Raw genomic sequence first — 14,096 nt, 5'->3', positions numbered from 1 at the left:
CAAGGATGCCTTCTGAGCCATGACTGACTACTGTGTAACCCACTAGCTTCACCTGCGACACAGCCGACATGTCCAGGTCCATCGCCATGCTTCATCAACTCAGAAGGAATCTACTGTGCTGCCGGTGGTGGGGCTGGGGGCATCAACGCCTGCACTTACAAGCACCTCAACTAGCATATGATCATGTTCATCTCCGGCATATGATTTGCTATGATTTACAGTTCTGCACACAAGATTTAATCGACCATCTGGACAGCTGAATATTTGCTACCTCGATATTGCACCAGAAAAGAGTTTAGCTACCTCGATCTCCAGCTAATTGAGCTTCTCTCGGTTCTGTACTGTGCCAATTCATAAAACCACGCCATCTCTGAATACACCTGTGGCCATCACTTGCCAATACCTCTCACAAAAGTCAGTCAGGGGAAGGGGATACAGCATTCCTAAGGATCATACATCATCAACGAAAAGTTTTTGCTCGTTTGCGAATCTATGATCACATCCATATAAGAGAAGTGAAAAATGTATGTTAATTATCCTCTCTTGATCATGGCAAATGCAAAGTCGGTGAGATCCTTACAACCAAATGAGGTATAAACTATACATGGAAAATTTGAAGGGCCGGAGCCCACCAAAATGGAAGAGAAAAACTGGGTTAACTCCGTCATTGTATTTAGCTCCCGAGTCCCAAGGGTCTGTATCTCTCATTCTCTTCTATAGAGCTGCGACAGAACCATATAGGAAACTGCTTCCAACATGTACATGTTAATCTTTCGATACATGGCCGGCATGTGCATGTAACTACAAATTACAACATCTCAGAGGAAGTCCTGCAGGAGAATCAAAATGATGCAAATTAGCATGGGTTGAATGTAAAAAATAATGATAATGTAATATTGATGGGGAAAATAAACAATACCAGTTTAAGATTCTGCTTGGAAGCACCCTTTTGAACAGTTGGAGGCCTCTGCTCCTTAATCACTTCTTCAATTGATGATCCTTTTTCATGTACAAACTTCACAGATTCTGACAGCCTATTCAGAAGATTGAACAATGCAATGACCTCATTTCTCTGCAGCTGCAACTGAGTAATCGCCAAAAAGGAAGTATTGTTAAACAAATAACCACTGTAAACATACAAAATGAATTCAAAAGGTATAATTCAAGAAGAATTCATGGTGCATCAGTCAGCTTTAGTAGTAATTTAGCATAGAACTCAACAGTGCATTCCTTTTTTTTTTAACACAGTCCACATTTCTAGGAAATGTAAGCAACCAAGACGATGAAGTGCTAGGAACTTTTAACTTTAACATGATGACAGTATTTCAAAATGAACAGTTATTTGGGCAAAGACCAACAAATGTACAGCATCTATATCTCATAACATCATGCTGCAGAAGTGGTAATGAGTGTTTGAGACAGGAAATGAATCACATACTGGCTGATTCAAATGGTTGTCTCCATCAACGGAGAAGAGAATTTTCAGTGCAGTTCCGAGACCAAGAACTTGGAGCTTTCCCCAGAGTCGGCATTTCTCGCAGCCAACACAGTCCATAATTGCACTAATAAAGAAATGTTGCAGTAGTAAGGAATCGAGTGGCACATATGCATGTTATGAACTGAAAAGAGTGGAAATATGTCACAAACCTAATGTTTCTAAATTGCTTCTGAATCTCTTGCTTTAGCTCAGGACCATTCTCGCCTTGCCAGAGTTTTGCTTCATCAAAAGGTTTTGGACATGCAGATCTTAATTTGGGATGGTAAAGCAATTGCTTCACAAGAGATTGTGTTTTCAAGTCGTCTTCAGGATTGCCAGTATTGTACTCAGCCTGCTCAAGATAATCTGCTGCCTGAGAGATACAAAAAAAAATCATTATATGCTACAAACTTGCAAACAAAAAAAATCTGACAGTTCGGTCTTTCACGGTAATGTATAAACCAATATTAATATTAAATAAGGAAGAAAAGGAACCTTTGTCACCGCTCGAAGAACAAACAGGTAGGTGAAGTACAGATTTTGGACACGCTCTGGGTACTTCAGGACACGGTCATATAGCAAAGGAAGATTTTGTCCCCACTGTGATCATTTACATCAAAAGTGGTCAAAACAATTATGAAATTTGGTCCAATAAATAACAAACTGACACGCACAATTTTTGGCACACACCGAGTTAGTAGATTCATCAACAAGATAATCGTAAGCAATATGCACTGAAATTGAGGAGTGCAACCCTGAAATAAGCTTGTACAATGCCTTCTTCTCATGGCACAGTTCTTCTGAGGGATCTGAAGAAAAAAAAGGCAATTCAAAAAACTTGTGTCAATAATTTTATTGATGCAGGACTGAAGTGCAGAAAATGATTCTCTATCATGTAGGACATCTGATGGCACAGGCATGCAACTATAGCACTACACGGCACTAACAAAGAACAGATGGGCTGATATAAGCCACACATCTTGGATTTTTTAAAAGATAAGCTCGCTACAATTGATATGTATCTCTAAAAAAAGGATTCGATCAATAAGCACATTACCGATTCATTTAAAATTCTGTGAACTCATGACACGGTATGTATAAACACAGGCACAGAGTATAAAAAAAACAATTAACTGCAAGCCATTAAAAAAATGGAATTGGCATGAAATAAAACAAGCAGCTCAGATGCAAATTATTAATCAGCACTTGACATAGTTGATCAAATCAATATGATTAAGCAGAACGAGCATATGAAAACTAATCTAGGAGCACATATGCATACATTTTGGACAGTTTTCTTTGTAAATAGAGTCCCATATCCTTCTAGCTGAATCACCAGTATAGCCAGTGTAACGTTCCGGATTCAGTTGAAGATTCACATAAGTCATCTCATCTGAAATGGGTACAGAAGTTTGATAACCGTTATGGATGTTATTAAAGAAAAAACAAAGAGAGTGGAATATAGCAGATCAAGACAAAAATAAATTACTAAAATCAGTCTCGTCATCAGATGTCCATGGATTGTCAGTTTCGACCCATCCTTTGAAAACCTTGCTGTCCAGGGTTTTATCAACAGCAGCCTGTGGTTTTCCTTCTTGACATATCATATTATCTGGAGAAAGTCCACTGTAAGGCTTCTTGAATGGTTCAGGGAACTCATTATCTGGGCATTCACAGACAGTACAATCTCTAAGCTGGCACATTCCATCATCAGGCCAAAAAGGGCAGTCACACCACAATTTAACCTTACAAAAGACAAGGAAGAAAACATTATTTAGAACAGATGAACCATTGTTTCATTTTTTTTTGACAGTGTGAGAATGTTGGTGGAATCACATATAGTTTACATATATAGTAGGCAGACTTACAAATTCAAACTGTAGTCCATTATGCAAAATTTCGAAGAGAAAATTAAAGGGGTTCATAATTCTGAAACCATATCATCAAATAGATTTTCATTTCCATTACTCAATGTATTTGAGTGAAATGCTGAAAGTAATCTTAGAACATATGAGATGAAAGTACAATTGTACAAAATAGTAGCCACACTAATTAATTCCACTATTCCAATAAACAAAGGTTTACAGCAACACTAACAACAAAGATCGATACTATTCTCTGCTACAAATTTCCTACTACAGCTATTGAGAAAGGAATATACGAATAGAATGGCAAAACTTAACGAGATACTGGAACCAAGCGTCCAACTAGGATAGCTAACAAGTACCATTAGATGATCCTCGAGATTAGAATGTGCACTGTTTGCATCAAATTCCCTAAATAAAGTATGCCAATCTTCACATCCTGATCAAGCGAATACCTCTTTGATCCCATATCCACCACAGATGATTTATTATCGATCAGAATCATTACTAATTAAAAGGCAAGCCTATTTATAAGCCACACTGAAGTAACTAAACATAATAATCTGACAAGGGATCACGCAGCCAGGCACCCAATTCTCCAATGAAGCAAGCATGAATCAAGATTCTAACACCTCTAGCTCCCCATTTGAACATCACAACACACATCTCCACTATTGTGCCAAAATCACTGACGAAGACATTGAGAAAAACAAATCCACAAATCCTCACCTTGAAGTACCTGAAGAAGGGCAACTTGACGAGTTCCTGCAGGATCGGATGCAGGACCTCCTCGTTGATGGAGTCCACTGTCTCATATTCGCAGCAGCAGTCCTCCACCATCCCCGTGTACTTCCTCGCAGCCTGAAACGAACCACACCACCACCTCAGAAGTCAGGACCACATCAACCAAATCCAAACCCCCCAAAACAAGCCAACCAAATCCCACAAATCAACAGATAAATTCTTACAGGGCAGCCGCATCCTCCTTGCGATGAGGAGGGGATGCCCGGGAAGCTGCGGGAGCTCACGGCCACGGCGAGAAGCGCCACGAGGAGGGCACCCGCGGCCGCATACCACAACCGGCCGCCCCGTCGGCGCGTGGCCTCGTCGGCGCCGGCCGCGGCGCCGTTCGCCGCGGGGGCGGGCTTCGTAGTCATCAGCCGCGCCGGCGGGGAAGCTTCCAGAAGCGAGATCTGAGAGGACTCGGAAGGAATTTCCGCCCCGTGTTCGAGTCGGAGCAATGGCGGTCTGGTGTGGGGACGGGCAGGGGAGTTGGAATTTAACGGGTAGTGGGACATTGGTGGGGACATTATACAGGGGTGGATTAGGGGAATCCGCGTGTGCCTGCGAGGTGGGTCTCACGGATTAGCACCTGTTATTTGGGGAGCAATTGCTAGGTGCACTAGATGTGTCGTTGTGGCGAACTGAGCGTAGCTCAGCTGGTAAGGTGGGGAACCTATCCACTAAGATTCGAGTCCTCGACTCAGCACTGGTGTTTGCATTTCCTTATCTTCTTATGTGCCTAAACATCTTATTAGAACATACTTGCAGTTATAAATTTTAGCTCGCAGCACAACATTTTCTATGTGCACATTGTTCACCAATATCAATTAAATTAGTTCTACTATATAGGTAGAGATAAAAAGTACTCTTGTTCAGTCATAGCTCATTTTCGATTTAACCTACGTCTAATGTTACTAACTTTGACCAATTATGTTCACTCTATATGTTAATATATTCTTTCAAAGTCATACTCAAAGCTAAAAAAATCTAACTAAAACGAACTATACTTTAAAAGTAAGAGAGAAGTCAAATATAATATGTTTTCTTTTGCAAAGCATCAGTGCATCGCTATGTCGGCCGGGCCTTCCTTGTGTATCCTTTTCCCCAGCCGCCGTGTGCACGTAGCCCTTCGCGACGGGATTAAGCGTGGGAACATGTGCGGGACATGCTGGAAACCGCCATTTCCCGAAGCACGGACAGGGATCCGACGGCCAGCGTCAGCCTACAGCTGATCGGACAGGTGGGGACGTCCCATTTGACGTGGCACTGGACCCGTGGGCCGCAGCTTTGACTATTGGCGTTGACCCACTACCCTTCCACGTCAAGTGCTTTGCCTATGCGTACGTCGCACGGAGCACTGACGGTGGGATTTTTTTCGCGGGCTACGCGACCATTCATAGCATCTAGAAGAAGCAAGATATCAGGAGTCGGGAGTCTTCTTCTGTACAGCGGGCAAGTTCAGCATTGTACGCATTATACGAAGTCTATTTTGCTGGCTGCTAAAGAGTACAATGTATCAGCAACTTAATACCCAAAACATTCTCTCTCTTTTTTTAATTGCTCAACATATATGTAGCCCAAGTTACAGGGTATAGCTTTGGCACCGTCGACCAGCAAATCCTGCACAAGTACAAGGAAACTCTGATCGCACTCGATGGCTATAGCTTGGAACTGACATGGTACAATTTCGGGACGCACAACACCAACTGGCAGCATCATGGATAATCGCGCATTCATCCATGCAAAGAGCTTCGTGTTCAGTTGAAATACTCTTGGTGGGTGCTGATTGAGGTCGCACAGGTGGAAATATGGGCTACCGGCCTACCGAGGTGTGGTGCCTGCACATGTAGATTTTACCAATTCAAGGAATTCGTGGACTGCTGGAGCTTTGCATTGTATGCGCTTTCCAGTTCCTCCTGCAAAATTTCGTGGCCAGATAAAATTCAGACTCGTGGCTTTGTAAATTTCCTGGATACCGATATAGCAAAGTGTTAATTTCTTAGTAAGAATATGTTCAAGCTCAAGATCAAATGGTTTCGAGCATAGCTTTAACTTTTGAGGAGAAGTTATGTTATATTTGCCTAAGATATTACCGCCAAAGATCTTTTGCAGGGTTTCAATTATCCACATACTTGCATATGAATGAACTGCCACTCGTACCTTGCACGCTTTCAGCAGCGGTTGCAGAAACGAAGTTCTGAAAAACCTGATGGATTTCTCAAGGGACGTTCTTTCCCAATCTGTAACTCATACAAGGATTATGCAAAGAGGGTGTATTAGGCAAGGTTGCATGGTACTACGGTGCTCTTTTTTGCAATTACAAATAATAGACTTTAATACAAATCACGGAAGGTGCATACATAATCACTTACTATTTTCAGAATCTGTCTGAAAACTAGCAGCATTGAGCTCTCCTAAAAGCTGTATAAGTAAGCTTTCACAGATCAGCATTGTACCATGATGCTCGGAAGAAGAATATGAAATGTTAGGGCACAGTCTTAATTCATGCTAGGCATATGGAGTTATGGACCATACCTGTGATAGAGTAGGAACAGCTGTAGGATCAAAATCCTCGCAATTATTGGGATCAATTGGAACACAAACACGACCTAGAAAAAGAAACAACAATCATTTATCAGCAATAAGGTGCATTGTGTGACAAAAATTTCCAGCAGTTCTTAGAATAGTTCAGTTGACTCATCAAAATAAACTAAATTTGTTTCTTAGAATAGTTCAGTTAAATGCCCCATTTGTTCTGCAGTCTAGAGGTTTCAAATGGACATGTATGTATAACCACCTTCTCTTGAGATAAAAGATGCCACCTTATTACCACATTACAAACTAAAACAGGAATTGAATGCATTATGACTTTTTACCTGTCTTTGGGTGTATACAAAAGGGAGCTTTTAGTAAATGATTCATGTGCTTTGATACCTGGCATATGTATAAAGTTGATTAGGAGTGAGAACAACCTTCGATAGTTATATTACTGCAAACACATACAACTGATGAATTTCCTTACCTCCATGTCAAGTCTAGGATATGTGTATGAGAAGACAATCTCTTCCACACATCTCCGAAGCCCCTGAGCATGAAGCATATAACAATTAGTAATATTATTGAACATAATAGCATGAATCAGCAGATGCAACTGTAATTGAGAAATTGGAATATTACACAATCTGATGAAATAAAAAGAAATAAATAGTGATTGATAAACAGACAAATGTCCAAACAAAAGTGAATAGGACTGCAGGGGATTGAACACAGAAAAGAAAATTAGGATTGCACGAGATTAAACATGAACCTTGTGCTTTCCTGACTGTAAGGTCGTCTTCAATTGCTTCCATCTGGCTGCATTGACATCTTCCTTTGAAATAGATGATGGTCTATTTCCCTGCCACTTGTCATGGAGCTCACTAGCAACATCTAGAAATGAAATCCACTTCAGAATGATGGTGAACATATTTATGCCATGCAAAGGAATGGTAGATTTCATCTATATCAGACAGAAATGTTCATTTCTTATGGCGCCTTTTCTTACTTTCATCAGGGATGAGATCAAGTATCTTCTGACATCTATCCTCTGACGCAAAGAGTTGTTGGCTAAGTAGCAACTTATCTTCAAAGAAGCTTTCAAGAACATCCATGTACGACCGTCTGCAGGCACATAATTACATAATAATCAACTTAGCTCTTCTATTTGTGTTGGTAGAACAAACAAATTGACGAGACAATTAAGACATACGCAAGGAAAGGATGGAGGACAGGTCCAGCCAAGGATACTTTCTTCAGTGCGTTTTCACCACCCTGAGATAGATTCATAGAGTTAAATAGAGTTCCATAGGGGGACAACAAATGGCATCTAAAGTCATGAATGATGAAGCATCACCTTGTAGACTCGAAAGTAGTCAGCAATCGCAGCCCTTTGTTCATTGCTGAGCCTAACAGGAGAGCACAGGTGTATTTTAGGATCATTAGACATAAGAAACAGATAGAAGTTAATTCGAACATACTTTCTTGCTCTGCTATCACAGACCCAGCAATGGACACCACGACGGCCACTGTATACCCACAATATGTGATTGAAACCAAAATCATCTGCAAATAACAATTACAGTTAGTAAACAAATGCATACTACAGTAGAAGTAAACCAACTGCAAATATGAACTTCGTGCAGATAAATCTGCAAAAGTGGGTAGTTCATGTTATGACTCATTGCATGATAAAATGACATGCCTCTAAGCGAAGTATCCAGAATTTTGATAGCAATGGTCATTAAGGGCCAGCAGTCCAAGCAGACATCAGCTCCAGAGCAGCAGTAGCGAACATCATCATAATCAGATATATCCTGGGATGAATAAAAATGTTGACAGCTTGCAGTTGCACAAGAAAGCGTGCACAGATATAGTGAAAAGGGAAAGAAAAGAAATGCAAGATTCTTACAATGTCAAAAATTAGTTCCCTTTCCACGGGTACAAAGACATTATTGCCAGATTGGGCATAAGCATGATGCTTTGCAGGCTACACAAAAACCACAATTCATCAGGAAGTAGCAAACAGAGGGCAAGGTAGGAAATTAGAATGAAGGAAAAAATGATATGTTCAGTGATGTTGCATCATACATCTACGCTGTAGACAGGTCCAATATCAATCTTGAAAGGGCACTTCTCCTTGATAGAACTCTCCAATTCAGAAGCACTATCAAAGGACTGGAACCGCAGGTAGATGTCATTCTCTAGTGTAAATGAAAACTCTCGACGTCCAACATATGACTGGTCACATCCGGGGTGCTTTCCATCTATAGAGAAACAAAATTTGGGTTAATCAAGACATAGACAGAGAGTAAGCCTAACCCTAACCAAAGAACCAGGATGTGAGCACAAACCATTTCCATAGCAAAGCCATTTAAAGAAATCACCGTATGGGAACAGCTTTCCTGCAATCCTATCACTGGTTGTTAGCAGTTAGCACAAGCAATAGCAAAAAATCAAAGACTAACTAGTCTCCTTACATAGTTGAGTAGGTTTCTAAATGCAAAGCCTCAATCAGGTAAAGAGCATGTCTAATTACACAAGATGAATTACAAAATGTGCTAGGTCTGAAGAAAATGGGTATGGAAACAATTGCAAGAAAGTGGAAGGAGTTAAAGAACAACTCTTGTAGCAAGCAACTATTGGACATTGCTTCCACATCTGTCAGACGCCTCAATCACAGACAACAGGAAAAAAAACCACGAATTCATTAAAAGAAACACAGATCCTCTACAGTGAGATGCAAGATCACAACCTTGTGCAGAATTGACAACAACAAAAGAAAACACATGGTTATGGACATATAGGAGGTACGGATCCTGTTTCAGCTTAACTTCCCCATTCCACGCTTTAAAAGGGAACGAATCGCTTTACCGTAGTAGACTCGGAGGTAGTCGGCGTTGAACCCCTCCGGCACGGCAGTGGAGGCTTCTACCTGTAGCTTCTGCTGGCCGTCAATCTCCATTGGGTCAACCGGCTCATCGTCCCTTCCCATCCTCAGATCAAAAACTGCCCGTGCCTAACAAAACAGAGAAATTCAGGTTAGATAAAAAGAAGCATGGACTGGATTTGCGGACGGAAATGTCAGGAAAACCGAAGGACCTCAGCTGACAGGGTTGGAGGCGGGGTGGACACGTGGAGTTCGTGTTCCAGGCGCCGGCGGCTTCGGATCCACGAGGCGGCGAAAGGAAGGGACGGCGCACGAGACCGAGGGGAGAGAACGAGGCGAGGTGCTGGTGGGTGGCGCGGGGCTGTGGCGCGGTGCGGGCGGGCGGCGGGACGGCGCTAGCGGCACGGCGTTCGTTCCTCGAGTTGAGTCAAGGATGCAGAACAGCAGAAGGGGAAAAGAGGCGGGGGAATGGCGGGAAGGAGGGCGCCACTCCCGCCAAAAAGCGGCGCTCTGGTTCTGGGCCTCGCTTAGGATTTGGGCCTTGTTGTCTTCGTCCTGTTTTCTAACTAAAGCAATGTTTTCATGCATTCTCGGTCCAGCCCATCAACACCTCAGCGTGAAATACGTGATTTGACCAGCCCTGGAACTGGGACTCTCTCTGTGAAACGGTCTATCGACTTGCCGTGGAAGCAGTGACAGGATATGCTTATCTTAGTGCAGTCCACGTCTATTTTGACATCTATAGCAAAAGATGCTGTATTCCCAAATTTGGTCATCATCTGACTTTTCTTTGAAATGGGCATGGATTAATCGGCCTGGAAGCCGCCGTGTGTAATCTGGAGAGCCGTGCAAGCTTCACCTAGACACCTACTCATCCATCGTAAGTCATGACCTGTCTGTTTCTGGCCTGCTGACAATCTCGCACTGCCATCTTCCCAATATAATCCATGGATATACAGACAGCACGACAAATCAAACTGAAGGGTTGAGAAAATGGCATCCATGAAGCTGCTCTCCCTCACCTGCATCCTCCTCCTCTCCGGTATGCTCATGTCACATTTGTTAGCCAACCTAATCTATCAGACATGGATCCGTCCGAGTTTCCGAGATTTTTCTTTCTTTGCATCCCTTACAAATCTATGGCTCGTTGCTCTTGGGATAATGCATCATTCTTGATTGAGCTTCATTTCTGGCAGGGCTTGTCGTGTTCGGCGAGATCGGAGGGGTCGCGGCGGCGGCGGAGCCGTGCCCGGTGGTGTGCATCCAGGGCGGGTACATCACCTGCGACAACTACCCCTACCAGAAGCTGGACGGCTGCGACTGCGAGTGCGCGCCCAAGGACGGAATCAACTGCGTGCTCCACCACCTGGTCACCGGCGACACGTTCAAATGCCCAGCGCAGGCGTAGGCTTTGGCTGGAGCCTCGCAGGGGTGATACAAGCTCACCCTTGCTGCTCGTGGTTTCGCTGGTTTGTACAAGGCATCGTGATCATCTGAATAATATTGTCGCTTGTTGTTGGTGAAGTATGTTTGGTAAAAAATTGATGATAGTGAAGTACTCCATGACAGCCATGCGCTTATCTCCTCCGAGTCTGACGCTGTAGTGGTGTCATTGTTAGGATTAGTTCCGTATCAAAAATTGATGATGGGGAGCATAACATACAGGTGGGGGGCAACCCTCACCCAACACGCTAGCCTTTTTGCGGTTGCATACAGTAGTGAGTAGTCTCCAGGTTGCTAGATTTTGCTTTGCGTGGCAACCGTTCTCATGCCTTTCACCTAGTCTTGAAATGGAGCTGTAACAACCTGGTATTCTCTGCATCTTTTTTTCACCTCAGCTTGATGGGGAGTAGTTTGTTACTAGCTCGCAATGCGTTGAATTCCATCCCTATGTGAGGCACGGGAAGACTCGCTACGTTCCCCGGATCTGCATACGTTTATAAACAATGCTGTTAAACCATCAGAAAGCAAGGCCAGTCACCAGTTACCGTGGCTGAACAAGCATCGTGATGTCTGGAAATCTTGATGCGCTCTTGATTCAGGTGCATCATCATGCATGCGTGTGATTGGGCGTTTGATCGATCACGTTCTTCACCTAGCTAGGCCAGCAAACCAGGCAGTAACATAGTGGCAGATCCTTCAGAGATATGATCTGACCGTCCGCCGCCAGCAATTTTGCATGGATACCCACTGTGCAAGCGCTTCAAACTGGTAACTGATAATCAGGAATGAAGTTTGATAAAGATCATTCAAAATGACTCCTCACCGGCCTCTTGTATACAACTCTGTAACCTTGCCGGTAAACAAAATTGCACAGCTTGGGGCCTATTGTCAGTACGAGCGTACTTATTTCTTTGATTGCCTTTTGAATAAAAAGAAAATACATGTGGTTGAGTCCTTGGAACACCATGGGATTCATGCAAGATAGGCTCCAGCCAAAACAATGGTAAACTACAGTGGAAACCTGCTGATATTCATACCTTGGATCTCTGCTTCTGTGTATATGGAGTGTACCATTTTGTCAGCCTCACCTTCCCCTGCCTGCTGATGAGAAGCACAAGATGTATCTGACATCAAGGCAACATTGTTATGTTTTTCTACACGAACTTCTCTTCTCTTCAGCATGAACAGACAGCAAAACAAGGAAATTAAGCAGACAGACAGACAGACTCGAGATCTGCCTCCTGAGCTCACGATGAGCACAATTTCCCAGGTTCAGCCCTGATCAAGTTCTGAAAACAGTGTGATTTCCCAGCCGAATGGGGCCAGTTTCCTACTCTCCAGTTCGCAAGAGCAGGCACAGGCCCGGATCAAGCTTCCATGGCCGCCAGGCGTCGCGAGCTCGAGCAGAGAAGAGCTCCAACCGGATGCGGCCATGGCCTCCATGAAGGTCTCCTTCGCCTTCATCCTCCTCCTCTCCGGTAAGCTGGCTAGCTGCAAATCAAGCACGGAATCGAGCAACCATAAGGTTCTTGGTTCTTGCTCGGCTAATCGATCACTACGCTGCAGGGCTCTTGGTGCTGGGCGAGATGGGCAGCGCGGAGGCGGCGTGCCCGGTTCGGTGCATCCAGGGCTCCTACATCACCTGCGGCAACTACCCGTCGAAGCAGCTGGGCGGGTGCGACTGCCAGTGCGCGCCCAAGGACGGCAAGAACTGCAGGCTCCACTTCCTCAGCACCGGTGGGACGTTCGACTGCCCAAAGCACTAGGCCTCTGAGTGAAGGGGTGATCCGATAAAATAAGGCATGCAGTTTCATGCCCGTTGTGGCCGTTGGTGTAATGTCTTTGTGAGATCGTGAGTTATTAGTTCAACCGATCAAATAATAATGTTGCTGGATAATGGATCATTACCTGCTCGGTAACTGATCAGTGTGTATGTATGGCTTGATGTCGTTGGAAAATGTATCGTCTGCTTCTCTTCAGGGTCAGTTGTGAATTTGTGATGCCATGCTCTCCAGATGCTCGTGCTTGTTTTGGTCGATTTCACTGAACTACAAGTTGATGGCTGGTTAACTGACTTCTAAAATAATATATATATATATATATATATATATATATATATAAATAACTACCATGATTGAAATATTTTTTATAGCGGAATTATTTAGGGCTCATTTGGCAAGACTGCGGTTGTGGCTGAAACGGCTGCGGCTGTGGCTTCTTCGATGAAGCAGCTTTTTTTTAGCTTCAACTTGTCTGGATGGAAAACCGTTTGGCAAAATAGCTTCTCGTAGTTGTGTAACACGGATAAAAACGATGAAATATCTATAATGCTCTTATTCTTTTTATTTTTATTTTTCAATTTTCTCTTTTCTTCCTATTTTTACTCCTCTCTTTATTTCCCCTTCTCTTCCTTTTCTTTTTTTTCTTTTTTTCCTTTCTCCTTTTCTCTTCTCTTCCTATTCTTTCCCCTTCCCTTCCCTTCCTCTCTCTTTCTTATCCATTCACCCGTGGCCCATCGACCTCCAGCTCCGCCTCTGCTCCTGCCGCCGTCGCCCTCCAGGGCCATGCCGCCGCCGTCACCTATGCCTCGTCGCCCTCCAGCTCCTCCCCGCCATCGCCGGCCGCCTCTCCTCTCCACCCCCACCTCCCTACGATAGGGTCAAGCTTGGAACTTTATCCTCGCGGATTGGGTGGAGCCGCATTTTTAGGTTCCGGCTTCGTCCATCGGCACCGGACAGAGGGAAATTCAGAGCTTCTTCGGCAAAGCTATTTTTGCTCGGTCTTATTTTGCATGCACTTTTGGTAAATATCGACGAAACTTTGCCGCATTTCTGAACCCTGCATTTGCTCCAATGAGCCAAAACAGTGACACGTTGTTCACCAAAATTCATTCAGTGTGAACTCAAGCACCAGTTTGGTTGGCCTGCTGATAATAAGCGGGTTCATATTTCCTTATATATGCATTTCCCCCGGTTTTGTGCATTCACCTATGATAAATTATGTTCTGCGATGTAATAATTGATCTGCTAGTTACTCCTCAGTTCGATTTCTTTTACAACAGTTTACATTTTGCTGAAGATAAACTCGAATGTCCAAAATTCCT

At 43.5% G+C, this 14,096-nt stretch overlaps 3 protein-coding genes across 4 annotated transcripts; 1 reads left to right on the top strand and 2 right to left on the bottom strand.

The window, feature by feature from the left end:
• Positions 1 to 507: 507 nt before the first annotated feature.
• Positions 508 to 4,602, bottom strand: LOC117841070 (endoplasmic reticulum oxidoreductin-1). The gene is made up of 10 exons (XM_034721640.2): positions 4,311 to 4,602; positions 4,072 to 4,203; positions 2,967 to 3,222; positions 2,760 to 2,870; positions 2,168 to 2,286; positions 1,973 to 2,077; positions 1,648 to 1,850; positions 1,439 to 1,562; positions 920 to 1,084; positions 508 to 830 (listed from the first exon to the last, which is right to left on the bottom strand). The coding sequence occupies exons 1-10, from the start codon at positions 4,497 to 4,499 to the stop codon at positions 819 to 821; spliced, it is 1,416 nt and encodes a 471-aa protein (XP_034577531.1). The 5' UTR covers positions 4,500 to 4,602; the 3' UTR covers positions 508 to 818.
• Positions 4,603 to 5,649: 1,047 nt separating this feature from the next.
• On the bottom strand, positions 5,650 to 9,991 carry LOC117835970 (uncharacterized). The gene is made up of 17 exons (XM_034715309.2): positions 9,763 to 9,991; positions 9,535 to 9,679; positions 9,015 to 9,065; positions 8,752 to 8,927; positions 8,573 to 8,650; positions 8,366 to 8,477; positions 8,142 to 8,226; positions 8,018 to 8,069; positions 7,874 to 7,935; positions 7,670 to 7,785; positions 7,433 to 7,554; positions 7,148 to 7,210; positions 7,002 to 7,059; positions 6,661 to 6,734; positions 6,498 to 6,546; positions 6,286 to 6,365; positions 5,650 to 6,041 (listed from the first exon to the last, which is right to left on the bottom strand). The coding sequence occupies exons 2-17, from the start codon at positions 9,653 to 9,655 to the stop codon at positions 5,979 to 5,981; spliced, it is 1,362 nt and encodes a 453-aa protein (XP_034571200.1). The 5' UTR covers positions 9,656 to 9,679; positions 9,763 to 9,991; the 3' UTR covers positions 5,650 to 5,978.
• Positions 9,992 to 10,380: 389 nt separating this feature from the next.
• LOC117839450 (uncharacterized) lies at positions 10,381 to 11,074 on the top strand. Of its 2 annotated transcripts, XM_072290794.1 has the most exons (3): positions 10,412 to 10,430; positions 10,510 to 10,592; positions 10,747 to 11,074. In XM_072290794.1, exons 2-3 carry the CDS (start codon positions 10,544 to 10,546, stop codon positions 10,956 to 10,958), a joined length of 261 nt encoding a protein of 86 aa, XP_072146895.1. In that variant the 5' UTR covers positions 10,412 to 10,430; positions 10,510 to 10,543; the 3' UTR covers positions 10,959 to 11,074. The 2 variants fall into 2 exon arrangements, with proteins under 2 accessions (XP_034575679.1, XP_072146895.1); XM_034719788.2 differs by having other exon boundaries at positions 10,381 to 10,592.
• The last annotated feature ends 3,022 nt before the right edge of the window (positions 11,075 to 14,096 follow it).

The sequence above is a fragment of the Setaria viridis genome, chromosome 9 (genome assembly GCF_005286985.2).
Source record: "Setaria viridis chromosome 9, Setaria_viridis_v4.0, whole genome shotgun sequence".
NCBI lineage: Eukaryota > Viridiplantae > Streptophyta > Magnoliopsida > Poales > Poaceae > Setaria > Setaria viridis.
The sequence above is the reverse complement of the archived record's forward strand: the minus strand, read 5'-3'. Positions and strand labels throughout refer to the sequence as shown.

Bases quoted from the DNA above. Each gene is read 5' to 3' on its own strand.
- LOC117841070 (XM_034721640.2), bottom strand. From the start codon at position 4,499: ATGACTACGAAGCCCGCCCCCGCGGCGAACGGCGCCGCGGCCGGCGCC. The intron at 1,851-1,972 runs GTTCCTTTTCTT...TGTATCTCTCAG, and splicing joins TTCTTCGAGCGGTGACAAAG to GCAGCAGATTATCTTGAGCA. The intron at 1,085-1,438 runs GTATGTGATTCA...GCGATTACTCAG, and splicing joins ACAACCATTTGAATCAGCCA to TTGCAGCTGCAGAGAAATGA.
- LOC117835970 (XM_034715309.2), bottom strand. From the start codon at position 9,655: ATGGGAAGGGACGATGAGCCGGTTGACCCAATGGAGATTGACGGCCAG. The intron at 9,066-9,534 runs GTAAAGCGATTC...ATAGGATTGCAG, and splicing joins CTACCTCCGAGTCTACTACG to GAAAGCTGTTCCCATACGGT. The intron at 7,060-7,147 runs GTAAGGAAATTC...TACATATGCCAG, and splicing joins ATCCTAGACTTGACATGGAG to GTATCAAAGCACATGAATCA.
- LOC117839450 (XM_034719788.2), top strand. From the start codon at position 10,544: ATGGCATCCATGAAGCTGCTCTCCCTCACCTGCATCCTCCTCCTCTCC. The intron at 10,593-10,746 runs GTATGCTCATGT...CATTTCTGGCAG, and splicing joins CTGCATCCTCCTCCTCTCCG to GGCTTGTCGTGTTCGGCGAG.